This window comes from Macaca nemestrina, chromosome 13 (assembly GCF_043159975.1).
Source record: "Macaca nemestrina isolate mMacNem1 chromosome 13, mMacNem.hap1, whole genome shotgun sequence".
NCBI lineage: Eukaryota > Metazoa > Chordata > Mammalia > Primates > Cercopithecidae > Macaca > Macaca nemestrina.
Window position 1 is genome coordinate 71690976 of NC_092137.1, and position 14583 is coordinate 71705558.

Genomic DNA, 14583 nt, shown 5'->3' on the forward strand with positions numbered 1-14583 from the left:
ACATTGTTTTACTTGTTTGCCTTTTAGGGATTAAAACCTTAGAACTAATTTTAAGATATTGAGGTGATGGAAATGTCAGATGGGTCTTCTTGGTACAAATAAAAAAATAAAGGGTTATTGTAGTCCTTAATGTGAAAAGATTGTTCAGGTACTGGAGTGCATACTCAGTGGTCTAGTAGGTCAATATCTTGTCTGAGGATGTTTTGGGTAAACATTATGTTGATAGTAGAGATATTTTACTTCCCATTTTAGTACATCGTTTTACTGATTACTCGTATGTAAAATCAAGACCTCACTATCTTCCCCCATGTAGTCATTTTCTTACTCTTGGGAGAGAACATCATCTAACCTGTGTAATAGTTTAAGTTAACGTTAATCTGTTTTACGGTTTGTTGCTTCAGCTGTGGTTTTTTCTATGCTGTCTCTTAAAAAAAAACTACAGGCAAATATAGATACAATTTATGATCGATTTGTACATCTTGATAATTTACCGGAAGATGGACTTCAGTGTGTACTTTGTGTTGGACTTCAGTTTGGAAAAGTGGATCACCATGTATTCATAAGTAATAAAAACAAGGTAATAAGTTCCCTCATAATTTAGCTATACATTCTATAAAGAATATATAATAACCCTGTATTCTGACGATCTGCAACTTCTAACTCAGCTTCTGATCTGAAGCACCTATAAATATTAACCACTTTGCACGATTATGATAAACCAGAATATTTTATTCTAGACTGTGCCGAGAAAGAAGAGATGATCTCTCTTTTTTCCGAACTCCTAGTTTTTAAGGAAAAATAAGACTTACACAAGGGGGAAAGGTAATATAGTGCAGACAGCATTATCTTACTGGGAAGTTTAGACCTGAATTCCTTTGGCTCTCATCTTAACTATCTTTGTGGTCCTGGCTAAGTTGGTTTACACTTAGTTGTAAAATGAAAGGGGTATTACCCAATATTTCTTTAAGTCCCTTCCAGCTATGAAACACCTGAGTTAGGTCTATTTGTTTGTTTATATGGAAAGAGAGAGATACAGATAAAATAATTGCTGGATGCAGTGGCTCACTAATCCCAGCACTTTGGGAGTCCCAGCACTCAGCCTCGGCTGAGGCGAGGGGATTGCTTGAGCCCAGGAGTTTGAGACCAGCCTGGGCAACATAGTGGGATGCCGTCTCTACAAAAAGTTTAAAAATTAGCTGGGCATGGTGGCATGTGCCTGAGGTCCCAGCTGCCTGGGAGGCTGAGGCAGGAGGGTGGTTTGAGCCCAGGAGTTGGAGGCTGTAGTAGGCCGTGTTCACGCCATTACACTCCAGCTTGGGTAACATGGCGAGATCCTGTCTCAAAAATAAAGTAATCATTCCTTACTTTCATGATTTGGCCTCTTAAAGAACCAAAAATTATTCATCTGTTTACATTTGGTATGCCTTCTGCATTTAATATGTGTTTCAGCTATATGTTCATTAAAATTAAATTTTTGTCAGCCATGTTATTACCTAGAAAGGCAGGGTTTTACCTAAAAGTGGACAGTATTCATAAAGAGCACTTAATTAACCAACAACTAGATAATTTCTTTGATATGCTTCTGACAAATAGAGCATAGAATGGAATATGATAAATAGTGTGGCATAGAATGGAAGGTGGGGCACAGATGGCACATAGGAATTCTGAACCTTTCTTGTAAACATTTTTAATCCTCTATTTAAAAAAATACCTATCATTCTCTTCAGTTTTGCCTTGCCTTTACAACATTTTAAGGATTGCTTTCTCTTGTTTCCTTTAAATAAGGATTAACCTTACCTTTGTAATCACATATCTGAAACCTGAAAAAAGAATATATTCCAAACTTTTAAAACAATTAAAAACATTTTTATTGTAGCAAAATACACAAATTTTACCATTTGTAAGACATAAATTTAACATTTTAACGATGTTTAAGTGTTTTATTAAGCACCTTCACCACCATCTATTTCCAGAACTTTTATCTTCTCAAACTGGAAGCTTTCTATCCTTTTGACAATAACTCGCCATTAATTCAGCCCTTATCAACCTTTTTTTCTGTTTTTATAAATTTAGTTACCTCATGTATGTGGAATTGTATTTGCTTTTTTGTGACTGGCTCATGTCACTTAGCATAATGTCTCTAAGGTTCATTCATGTTGCAGCATGAGTCAGATTTTTCTTCGTTTTTAAAGCTGAGTAATAATTCTGTTTTATGCATATAACACATTTTTATATCCACTCATCCGTTGATGGGCAGTTGAGTTGCTTCTCCCTTTGGTCTGTTGTGAGTAATGCTTCTGTGAACATGAGTATACAAATACATGTTCAAGTCTCAGCTTTCATTCCTTTTAGGTATATACTAAAAAGTGGAATTGTTGGATTATGTGGTTATTCTAATTTTAATTTTTTTAAAGAAATATTCATAACTTTTTAATCTTCTCCAAAGGCAATTCTTCAGTTAGATAGTCCTGAATCTGCTCAGTCAATGTACAGCTTTCTGAAACAAAATCCACAAAACATTGGTGACCGTATATTGACCTGCTCATTATCTCCAAAGATAGACTTACCAGAGGTAAGATTTCTCTTGCTTCAGCTTTTGTGCTTTTAGAAAATACAGAGAACATAAAGGTCAGTCTTAGGCAGTAGTCAAAGTGTTTCTGTGTTTAGAGATGATTTTGACAATTTGTTTTGCAATCAGTGTTCCAATTTTCATAGTTTATAAAGCAGTATAAATTTGTCTAAATGAGAATAAAGAAATTTTCAACAGTGTAACATATATACATTTGCATATTTATTGTTGGCATGTAGGTATCTACATTTTTGTGTACAGTGACTCCTTGTATGTAACATGATTGTCTCCAGAATGCAGCTACTTTGAATCCATTTTGGCTTCCTCTGGGTAGAAGGAAGTTTGTTTATTCTTCTTTTTGTTTCAGTTATATTTATTATAAACTGTTTTGGGGTTAAGAAATAAGATTTCACAGGTTCTTGGCTTACGCAGTAGTACATGAAGGAAAGCTATGAATAGTCAACCTTTGAAAGCATTAAATTCAAACTCAGATATTTTCTCCTTGTATTCCATTGTATGCTGATGGCAGAGGTAAATAATGGGACCTTACATTTGGTGTCCATGTGTTGTTTGTCAATCTGTTAAAAACCTTGTACTATCTAAAGAAAAAGGCAATTTCATCATCTAAATCTAAATTAGAGTATCTGTAAGTAAATGTATTACGATAGGTACCAGTTTAAGCACAAATGAGTGGCTCATTTCACTTGATAATTTCAGAAAAAATATTTTTAAAGTTTTTAGCTATTCCTTAGCAGAACATGCATTTTTAAAAATTTGTCATTTATATTTTTCAAGTTGTTATTTAGTTGTGTTCAACTAAGTTCAAAATTAAACACTGACTGTACAGAAATCCTTATCCCGGAAATACAGTCCCAAATTCTTAGAGTTAAAAGAAAATTAAACCAGTGAAAATTTACATAAACTTCTGCTTGAATTGGTACTTCACTTCCTAAGTGCTTACCCAGAATCTTATTCATATAGCTTAAGTTGGATAATACATGTGGCTTATTTATAACCGTTTTTAATTGACTACTACTTAAAATGAGTAAAGAATCAACTTTATATTATCCTCTCTTCAACACCTACTGTTTTTGTTAGACTGAAATGTTACTTCTTTGTTTAGTATGTGTGACCTTTATTTCAATATCTGTAGTTAGCTTGTATACAAAACAATGTAGCACTCCATTCTAAATACTGAAAACTAGCATCTGCATTTTTGATATCATGAATATGAAAATATTTACTGCAGAATTAAGTAGTAATGAGAATGGGTTTACAAAGAAGGCAATATGTAATATGTGTCCATAACCTCTACACTCACAGGTGAGTTTCTTATATTCCCAGTCATTTCTCAAAATGGTGCCACATTTTCATTTTCATAAGTGTTTAGATTATGGTTTTCTTGTATGGTTTAGAGTTTGTATGTTGTTGTTGAATGGGGAAAAAAATGGCAGTCTTCATGTTACTCTGATCATCTGTGTAACTTAGTTACTATTTGTTCAATGAAATCTCCTTTCAGAGCTATTCTTATGACTCTTTTCTAAAGTCAGGGCCATTTGCTTTGTCGACCAATTATACACCTTTGGTTTTCTTTCATTGTTTTTCTGAATTATGTCTGCTTTTTCTTGGATTCTGTCACATCACAGGTTTTCTGTTTGCTAGAGTACATTCTCAAATATATATATATATTTTTTTACCCCAGAAAGTATGTAGAGGCAGTACATTTTCTGAATCTCTGAATGTTTGAAACCGACTTTATTTTGCTCTTACGTATTTCATTGATTGATTGTCAGGATGTAAAATTCTGTGCTTAGGCTATTTTTCCTTTGATTATTTTTAGCATCCAGAATCCAGTATTAGGAGAAGGCTGATTTGGGTCATAACTATTTTGTTCCTCTGAAAGGTTTTAGGATTTTTATGTTAATTCTTTAAACTAGTTTTTATGTTTGTTGGTTTTAAAGACGAAGTCTTAACTGTGTCACCTGGGCTGGGGTACCGTGGTGCAATCATGGCCCACAGAATCCTCAACTCCTGGGCTTAGGCAATCCTCTCACTTTAGCCTCCAGAGTAGACTCTAAGGGCATGCCACCATGCCCGGCTAACTTTATTTTTTAATCTGATTTTTGATTTTTGTTTGTGTGTGTCGATGGGGACTCACTGTGTTGCCCAGGCTGGTCTCAAACTTCTGGCGTGAAGTGATCCTCTACCCTGGGCCTTCCAAAGTGTTGGAGTTACAGGTGTGAGCCACTGTGCCTGGCCCTAAACTAGTATTTATCTAATTCCTTTTCTGTATGCTTACATTTAGGTATTAGAATACCATGATGAACATTGTTTCAATGTCCTAGGCCTCGAGGATTATATTTTAGTGGAGGAGATAGACTATAAACAGATACAAGTGGTAAAAAGACTGTGAATAAATAAGTTGAGATAAAAAGAGAATGATTAATGTGGGGAATGTGTATCTTAAAGTAGTCAGTGATAGTCCCTCAGCAGAAGAGTTATTTGAGAGACCTGACAGAAGAGAGCAAGCTTTAAGAAAATTTCAAAGAGGAGATTTTTTAGACAGAAGAACCAGATCAAAGGCTTTAGGGACATATTGAGTGATTCAAGAATTTCTAAAGAGAGGGTTGGTAATGCTAGTCCAGTGAGCAAGGTTTTTTTCTTGGTTTGGGACTCATTTCCTACATCCTGTGTTTAGAGCAGGAAGTTTTTCTTTTTTTTTTTTTTTTTTCCTTTTTTTGAGGCGGAGTCTCGCTCTGTTGCCCAGGCTGAAGTGTAGTGGCGTGATCTCGGCTCACTGCAGCCTCCACCTGCCGAGTTCAAGCAATTCTGCTGCCTCAGCTTCCCAAGTAGCTGGGACTACAAGCACGCTCCACCATGCCCACTAATTTTTTTTTGTATTTTTAGTAGAGATGGGGTTTCATCATGCTGGCCAGGCTGGTCTTGAACTCCTGGCCTTTTGATCTGCCTGCCTCAGCCTCCCGAAGTGCTGAGATTACAGGCGTGAACCACTGCGCCCAGCCCCAGGGAAGTTTTTCTATTATTATTTTTTGATTTATTTCCTTCAATTTTTAATATTCTATTTTTCTGGAAATAGCACCAGCACTGATTTCGTAGATACTATATTCTCTTGAATTTTTCTGAGGTTGTTCCTTTGAGTTTTTTAAAAGGCACTTCAGTTGTCTGAAATATCTTTTCTTTAGTTTACCTTGTTCACTTTTGTGCATTTGTTTTTCTGTTATTCCTTTATGAATAAGGAAGTAAGTTGACCAGTATAGGTATCTGATGTAGAGTTCCTCTGATACCATACAGGGTTTTTTTTTTTTTTTCCTCTAATAAACCTTTCTCCTGAATGGAAAGCTGCTAATAAACACTGTCTGTAATTGGGACTTAAAAACCATCATCTTTAGTTTTGGCAGTATCATTAGGATATAAACTAGACTTATCACCAGATATCCCAGTAAAGGAAGTCTTTACTGTTGGACTCAAACACCTATACCAGGAATCCTCTCTAGACACATTGAATTTCCTTAAAGCACCGTTTTCAGTTTTTAGTCTGACAAAATCTTTCTAGAAAGTTTCTACCCAGAGAATGCATGATTTCTCAGAAAAGGCTTTCTTCTATTATGTATAAGCTCTAAATGGCAGATATTTTTGCCATTTTGTTCACTGATGCATCCCAAGTACCTGGGACAGTGCTTGGCATATAGGGATGGATTTTTAATTCCTGCCCTTTTTGAGGGCTCCAGAATATTGCTTTTTTGGGACCCACATACCAGATAAATAAAAATATCAGATATCAGACAAATATTTAAAAGGATTATTGTTCAGTTTTGTTCAGCATTTCTAGGTATTTTGAATAGGAAACTTTTTTAGACAGCTGATCTCTCTTAGAAGTCTTTTAAAATAATTCCACAAGGAAGATGTTGATATTTCACATTTATTGTTTAGGGAAAAGATAGAATTTCCAGGCTTCTAAAGTTAAAAAAGTTTCTCATTTATATCATTATTAAGGAAACTTATTTTTTCACTAATGTAAGTTATTGTGTGTGACCTAATTTGGAGGTCTTTAATTAGAAAAAAAAAAATTCTAGAACCTGATAGTAATGTAGACACTGAAAACTAGCTGCTTTGATACATTTTTAAGAGTTTTTTTTTTAGCTTAAATTTTAACTAAAAACATTGCTTTTATAGTTAAATATTTCAAATCCAGTGGAATAGCCTCTAATAAAATGCTGATTATATTACAGGTGCAAACTGAGCATGACCCAGAATTAGAGAAAGAAAGGTATGTTGCTGTATGTTTACTAACACTTTTGTGTAGTATTTAGTTTCTGAATTTTATTGCTGTATTTTATAGTAATGACTCACATGTAGTGAAAAGTTCTATTCTACATATTTATTCTGTGTACATATGGGCTTGCTACAGTTTTCTTTTTGGATTCAGCCTGACCTAGGAGTTTTCTTTGTTGTTTTTTGTTTATTTACTCTCATTTAAGTATTTACTGAATATTTAGGATAACTGAACATATAAACAGTTTCAATTAAATAAACCACTTCTTTATAAAATGTTTTAAGATTCTCCAATAACTCAACTTCACAAACAGTAATTACATTGTTTTTGTTAGATTTTCCTATTCCAAAATAAACATGATAGTAAAATTTTAACCTTTTAACGTTACTTAATTTCATTGCGTATTTTGATATTTTTAAAAACAACTGGGTCGGGGCAAGTAAGTGTCCAAAAAAATTATGTATACAGTTTTGCATTATCAGAGCAATGAAAGCTTGTTTTTCAAAGTCTCCACAAAGTGGTGACTTACAGCCTTGTTTTGACCACATAAAGTACACCCTCTCCTTAATAACTTTCTCATTCTGATGAGTGTCTGCCTTATCACCACCGTTGTTCCACCAATTAATGACTTGCCTTTCACTGCTATTCACTGTAAATCACTGATTTAGAATATTTCTTTTTCCTCCTGTGTACTGAGCCATCCGTATTTATTAATCCATATTGTAAGAGCGTATATTTGTTTGAAACAGCAGTTTGAAAGTGTTTAAATATGAAAAGTGTTTATCTGATGCACTGATGTTAAGATCCCTGTAAAACAGAATGTCTTAATGGATTTTTCTTCTCAGTAATTTTCATAAAATCAGATTATTTTAGTTGATAAAGATGATGAGTACGTTAAAATATACCAGGAACGTTAAGCAATAGGTTTGCTCTGTGTGTCAGCACAGGGTTTTTTAATTTGTATGTCATCATACCAGGTGCATTCACATACCTAAGAAATAGTACCACCAGCAGTGTGTGATGTGAAAGCTCACAAAGGGCTTAATAAATAACAGTGCCAATGTAGTACTATATATAGACCTAAAGATTGGTCACGAAAACTCTGTGGCAAAACCCATTTTATTTCATTTTACACAGTTTTTTTGAGGTCCGCATGAAAAGTTGTTGTCCATAGCAATAGCAGTTGATCATTGTTCTCCTCTCATTGTTTAGACATAACTTTTAAAATTGAATATGTTTCTTAATGACTTTAGAGCTATTCAGCCTCATAAAACTAATTTTTAAAATTAGCACCAAAAACTTATTAATTACCTTTTTTTTTTTTTTGACTTACATTAGAGAAAAAAATGTGGAGTATATCCAGAATACTAAACATTTCTTTTGGAGTGAACTGATGCTGAGAAAATACTATTTGTTGGTTTTGTTGTGTGTGTGTGTTTTTTTTTTAGAGACAGGGTCTTGCTATGCTGCTCAGGCTGGCCTTGAACCTCCTGGGCTCAAGCTGTCTTCCCACCTCAGCTTCCTGTGTAGCTGGTACTACATGCACTTGTTTTGTTTTGTTTTGTTTTGTTTTAAAGTGCTTATGGTTGCCAATTCATTATGAATATGATACTTTTGTTTATAACTAAACTAAATACTGTTTAGAGGAAACTCACGTGGATACAATCATAATTTAATAATTCACATTATGTCTGTGCTCATCCTGTTGACATGTAAACAGATTAAGGCCACAAATAAGAATGCTAGATGAAATTTTTCTAATTCATTAATATTAGAAAGTAACCAGTTGGCCTCTGAAATAAACACTAATCTTCAGTGTTGTGAAGTCCCAGTTTAAAGTTTCTCAGGATGTTTGCGTTTCAATGTTAACGTTTGTTCTCATGCTCAGCTTTTACTGTATGCTTTTTCCAAAGACTGTGAAATTCTGGTATTATTGGGATATTGGGGCAGGAGGGAGGAGTGGCAGATGAGATATCTATATCTCAAATGCCTTTCTGGAATCCTTTTTTGTTCCATTTCCCAGAATATGGCTGTGTTTTCATTTGATCGTTACAAAGGGTGGTTGTTTAACTTTGGTGTTAATGTAATTTATTTGACATTTCAAACTCTTTTCAAACTAACTTGATAATATTGAGGCTTTTTTCCCATATTAGCCAGAAAGCAGATACTAGTTTTGGTAAATGACTTCCCTAAAGAGAACACTATGATTTAAAAAGACTAGCACTCAAGGACAAATATGGAATTAAATAATTTTTCTGAGTAGACCTGTGTTCTCTGTTTCAAGTATGGAACTGCAGAATGATTCAGTTTGTATGAAAGATAATAACTTTTTTATTGAAAAACTTGTAAAGGGGAAAGTCTTGCTGTATCCTTGAGCCAGGAATCAAGGTCTCCATTGTTATTCTAGCCCCATAGATGTTTTTACATAGGCGTAAGTTTCTGAAGCTTTTATATGCAGTACAGTAATGAGGCAGGAATTTAATATATTCATTATTGGAAATGAGTCTTGTAATTTAAAGACAAAAGCTTGTTTTGAGAAATAATACTCATATACCTGCTGTAACTGAATGTCACTACTCTTTTTCCTGTTGTGTTTTGCCACAAATTTTATTTTGAATTGTAAAGATTTGAAACTGTTAAAATTAGCCATTTATATTTTGAATAAAAGGGGTGTGATTATTTCAAATAAAAACCGTTTTAGCATGCAAAGAATAACTTGCACAATGAATAGAATATATATTGATTAAGGTTTAGGGTCAAGAGGTATTTCTGTAATCTGGTAGAAAAGTTTTCTCCTCAGGATGTAACCTTTGGGGCATGAGGGAAGACCAGTTTGGTTCAAATGATTTAAGACCCTGATGTGGTAGCACGACTTATTCCAATACTTCTTAAATATGGTTAACATCTCAGCACACAGATATACATCATCTTGTGTTGTTAACTAAAGGGTACATGGCCACCCTCTAAGAAGCAGGTCAAAAGGATGATGGCTCATCCTTTCCTTCCTTAAAAAATAGGAGAAGAAAGTCAATACTTTCTAATAGGTTTTGATATGATAGGATCACTTTCTGGTGTCTTTCTCCAATCTGCTGCTTCTCATTATGTGAATATATTTGGTAAATTTTAATTTGCATTGATAGCATGTTGGGCATTGTTTTTGGAAGCTAAGATTTTCCTTGTTCTTCTTCAAGAAAACCTCTGATTTGTGGAACATTAATATAAAAATAACTTATTTTGTGTCTACCTCAGTGAAGGTACTGGAATTATAGGACCACTCACTTTTCATATACTTTAGATTTGGGGGGAGACCATGATGAAATAAGATGAATTACATATACTTGGCCATGCATTTCTTCCATTTCTTCTGAATAATATTACTTACACATTTAAGTTAAATATTAGAATTATACATTATTCTCTTGAATTGGGAAGGTTTATTTTTTAACATATGTCTTCTTATAGCCAAAGGCAAATATTTATAATAAGACTGTATGTTCACATAAGGTGATTGTATAAGGTTTTGTCACTAACTTTAAATCTTCACTAGAGTATATAAAGAATACTTTCCAAAAAAAGTTTTAAATATTATTAATAAATATGGTTCTTAGGTAATTAAATATTTCACACCCCCCAAAAATAAAAAGGTGATATGATTTAGAGTATGGTCTTTTCCCCCTACCAGTTGCTTTTATGTTCTTTTTAGGTAAGGTTCACTTATAAAGTTTTAAATAGTAATGCATGGATCATTAGTTTTATTGTAGAACTGTACACATATTTTATTATTTCAGTTACCACTGTTGGGAATAGGACCTGATAATATTTGAAGTGTCTGAGATTCACATTTGTCCTTTCAGTGTCAGGGGTTAGCTTGACAGAGAAGGGAAAATATTGGCTATAATGACATGAGCACAAAAGGAACATATCAACAGTCATAATTTATATTATTTACATATTTCCATCAAATCATCTTAGCCATTTTATGTCAATTGGTTGGATTTCCCAGTGCTTATTACGAATGCATCAGGAAGTCTTAACAATTGGTGTCAACAGGATTCTTTATAATGGTTGAATTCTCATCATAGTTTGATTTTTGTTTGTGTTTTTGTTTGTGTTCTTTTTGTTTGTTTTTAAATACTTTTAGCCCTGACTTGAAAAACAATCCAGTTGATGAAAGTGAGGTGCAAACAGCAACTGATAGTCCCTCTGTTAAACCTAATGTGCTTGAAGAAGAAAGTACTCCCAGCATTCAAACAGAAACTTTAGTACAGCAGGAAGAGCCTTGTGAGGAAGAACCTGAAAAAGCAACATGTCATTCTGACTTTGCTATTGAAACTTTGGAGCTTGAAACTCAAGGAGAGGAGGTCAAAGAAATTCCTTTTGTAGCATCCACTTCAGCCAGTGTTGAACAATTCACTGAAAATGCCGAGGAGTGTGCTTTAAATCAGCACATCTTTAACAGTGACTTGGAGAAGAAAGAGGCAGAAATTATTAGCCCTAAAACAGCATTGTTACCATCTGACAGTGTGTTTATAGAAGAAAGGAACATCAAAGGAATTCTAGAAGAATCCCCATCTGAAGCAGATTTCTTTTCTGGAATTACACAGACTATGGTAGAAACTGCAGCTGAAGTAGAAAAACATGAAACTGTTTCAGAAATATCGCCATCAACTTGTATTGTGACGTTAGTACCGGGAATTTCCCCTGGGGATGAGAAGACAGTGGATAAAAAGAGTATTTCTGAAAAAAAAAGTAACATGGATGAAAAGGAGGAGAATGAATTTAATACTAAGGAAACCAGAATGGGTCTTCAAATAGGAACAGAGAAGGCTGAAAAGAATGAAGGTAGGATGGATGCAGAAAAGGTGGAAAAGATTATGGCAGCAGTGAAAGAAAAGTCTGCAGAAAACACTTTATTCAAGGCATACCCAAATAAAGGAGTGGGTCAGGCTAATAAGCCTGATGAAACTAGTAAAACTAGTATTCTGGCTGTATCAGATGTATCTAGCAGTAAACCAAGCATCAAGGCTATTATGGTCTCTTCTCCTAAGGCAAAAGCTACAGTTTCAAAAACTGAAAATCAGAAAAGTTTAACAAAATCTGTGCCCAGAGATCAAATAAATGCTGAAAAGAAACTTTCAGCCAAAGAATTTGGTCTGCTTAAACCTACAAGTGCCAGGTCAGGCTTGGCAGAAAGCAGCAGTAAATTCAAACCTACTCCGAGCAGTCTTACCAGAGGAGGCAGTGGAAAGATCTCAGCCCTGCAAGGCAAACTTTCTAAACTGGATTACAGGGACATAACAAAACAATCTCAGGAAACAGAGGCTAGACCTTCCATCATGAAACGGGATGACAGCAACAATAAGGTGAGGAGGGTAGGAAGAATGGCGCAGTGTGTCTTTGAAGTGCTTAGCTCCGCTGCTGTAGCTATGGAGTAGGAGATGTAATTTTGTTTCATACTTTCATCTCCTCACTCTACCCCAGAAGCTTCCATTTCCTTTTCTTAAATGATTCCATTGTTTAAGCCAGTAGACATTTAGAGTATTAAGCTCAAGTTCATAATTTATTGACAAGTTTGAAAAGCAGTATTTGGATACAATTTGGAAACAACTGTGGTTTAAAAAAAAAGTCTGCTGTGAATCTCCTAAGGTGATTTACCACTCTGCTTCTGAATGGGAAACTGTTTCCTCTCTTAAATTGAAGCTTCCTTTGTCAGGTCACTGATTGCCTAACTAGACATTGTGGGACGAAAAGATCAGTAAAACTGAATTTAACTACAACTTGTAGAGACTGTGCCTATACTGTTTAGTGACTGTTGACTTAGTTTTGTATACGTGTTAATTTGCATAATTGACTGTATTTGGGTAATGTTTACTGGGGTTTGTTTTTTTTTTTTTTTTTAGAACATTAGTAATCTGTTTGTAAATTCTGTTTTTCTGTATTATTTACTATTTCAGACTTTGACTGAGCAAAACACTAAGAATCCTAAAAGCACTACTGGTAGAAGTTCCAAATCTAAAGAGGTAAAAAATGGATCACAGACCCTAACCCTTCTTTTTCATCTCCATAGTTCATCTATCTTACAACTTGTGCCTGCCTTAACAATGTTAGAGAGTAAGCATGTAGAGCAAGGGATAGGAATTAGATGTTTCATTTTTAACTTATCTCTAATTCTACCATTAATTTACTTTTTGACCTTGAGCTAGTCTAAACACCTTGTGTTCTTGGGGTCGGGGGGGTGGGGGCGCAAAATGTTATACAGGGACAGAAAGAGAGTATAGTAGGGAAATACCTCCAATCTCATATTGACAGGAATAGGTTGTAGACACAGAAAAAATTATATATGTAAAAGAGACTGACATTTGACTTGAGTCATCCTCATTTTGTTAAAACAGGTTATCCTTTTGGCTATAATTGAGCCTTAAGTGGATGGTCTCTAAGATTTACTTTACTGGTACCAAGTTCCATTGTCAAACATATTTTATATTTAGTTGTTATTTTAGGTTTTTACCATTCGTAGAATTTTTTTTCAGTCATTTTACTTTTCTTATCTGGTAGGGGATAAATTTGGGCCTATGTCGTTGGGGCAAGGAGAAATGTTACTAGTTTTAAGCAGAAATAAGGATTATGGCTACTAAAGCAGAAGTAAGGATTACGGCTACTTCATTTTGCTTTGTTAACTTGATACTGCAATCGCTTGCAGATACTCTCCCTAGAAATTACAGGGTACATATTCTAATGTCGTTATTATATATAATAGCAGTTGATCATTGGTAACACACTAAGTGTATAGGAGCCCCGGTAGGAATTTATCTTCTTTACTATTGATAGCATTGAAAAAATTACAGATACTGTTCTTTTCAAATACAGTTATATTAGGCATTGAGTCTTAGTAATAATTTTTTCATACAACTTTCTCAAAATGTAACCATTATATTTCTTTTATTATTATTATTATTATTATTACTATTATTATTATTATTACTATTTTGCAATGAAGTTTTGCTCCTGTCCCCCAGGCTGGAGTGCAAAGGCACGATCTCGGCTCACTGCAGCCTCTGCCTCCTGGGTTCAAGTGATTCTCCTGTCTCAGCCTCCCAAGTAGCTGGGGGATTACAGGCGCCTGCCACCACGCCCAGCTAATTTTTATATTCTTAGTAGAGACGGGGTTTGACCATGTTGGCCAGGCTGGTCTCAAACTCCTGACCGCAGGCGATCGGCCTCCCAAAGCGCTGGGATTACAGGCATGAGCCACCACGTCTGGCCTGTATTTCTTAAAATATGTATTCTATATATAATTAATTAATGTGTAATCAGTATATACTAATAAATAGAACAGACTAATTAGCTGTTTACTTTCTAACTATATTTGAGGTGCTTTTAGAAGTCCAGTAAGTCTCCTAGAACACTTATTAGATGTTTGACATATGGAACAGTACCTCCTTTGTATTGTCTGACAAATACTTTAAATGTATTTTTATGTGTCATACTTCAAAACTCATCATTTAGGAAATGTAATCTTAATGAATTGAAGTAAAAGTGAAATTAGGTTGATATTGTTAGGATTTTACCTTTGGCTTATACTTTGTGAATTTATAGCTAAGTCATTTGTGGGGCTTTAAAAAAAATAACTCTTACTTTTAGCCTTTAGGAAACCTAATTTGCACTGAAATTCTCCCACATGATCTTCATGCACATTTATTGTGACTATTTGGAATCTAAC

At 34.5% G+C, this 14583-nt stretch overlaps 1 protein-coding gene across 9 annotated transcripts in view; it reads left to right on the plus strand.

The window, feature by feature from the left end:
- The window catches only part of LOC105465244 (zinc finger protein 638), a 156555-nt gene that overhangs the window by 133285 nt on the left and 8687 nt on the right, over positions 1 to 14583 (plus strand). For all 9 annotated transcript variants that reach the window (XM_011713536.2, XM_011713533.2, XM_011713535.2 and 6 more), the window contains exons 19-23: positions 443 to 577; positions 2447 to 2572; positions 6820 to 6857; positions 11005 to 12226; positions 12818 to 12883. In XM_011713536.2, coding sequence (XP_011711838.2) covers positions 443 to 577; positions 2447 to 2572; positions 6820 to 6857; positions 11005 to 12226; positions 12818 to 12883 — 1587 coding nt within the window. The remainder of the gene's footprint in view (positions 1 to 442; positions 578 to 2446; positions 2573 to 6819; positions 6858 to 11004; positions 12227 to 12817; positions 12884 to 14583) is intronic.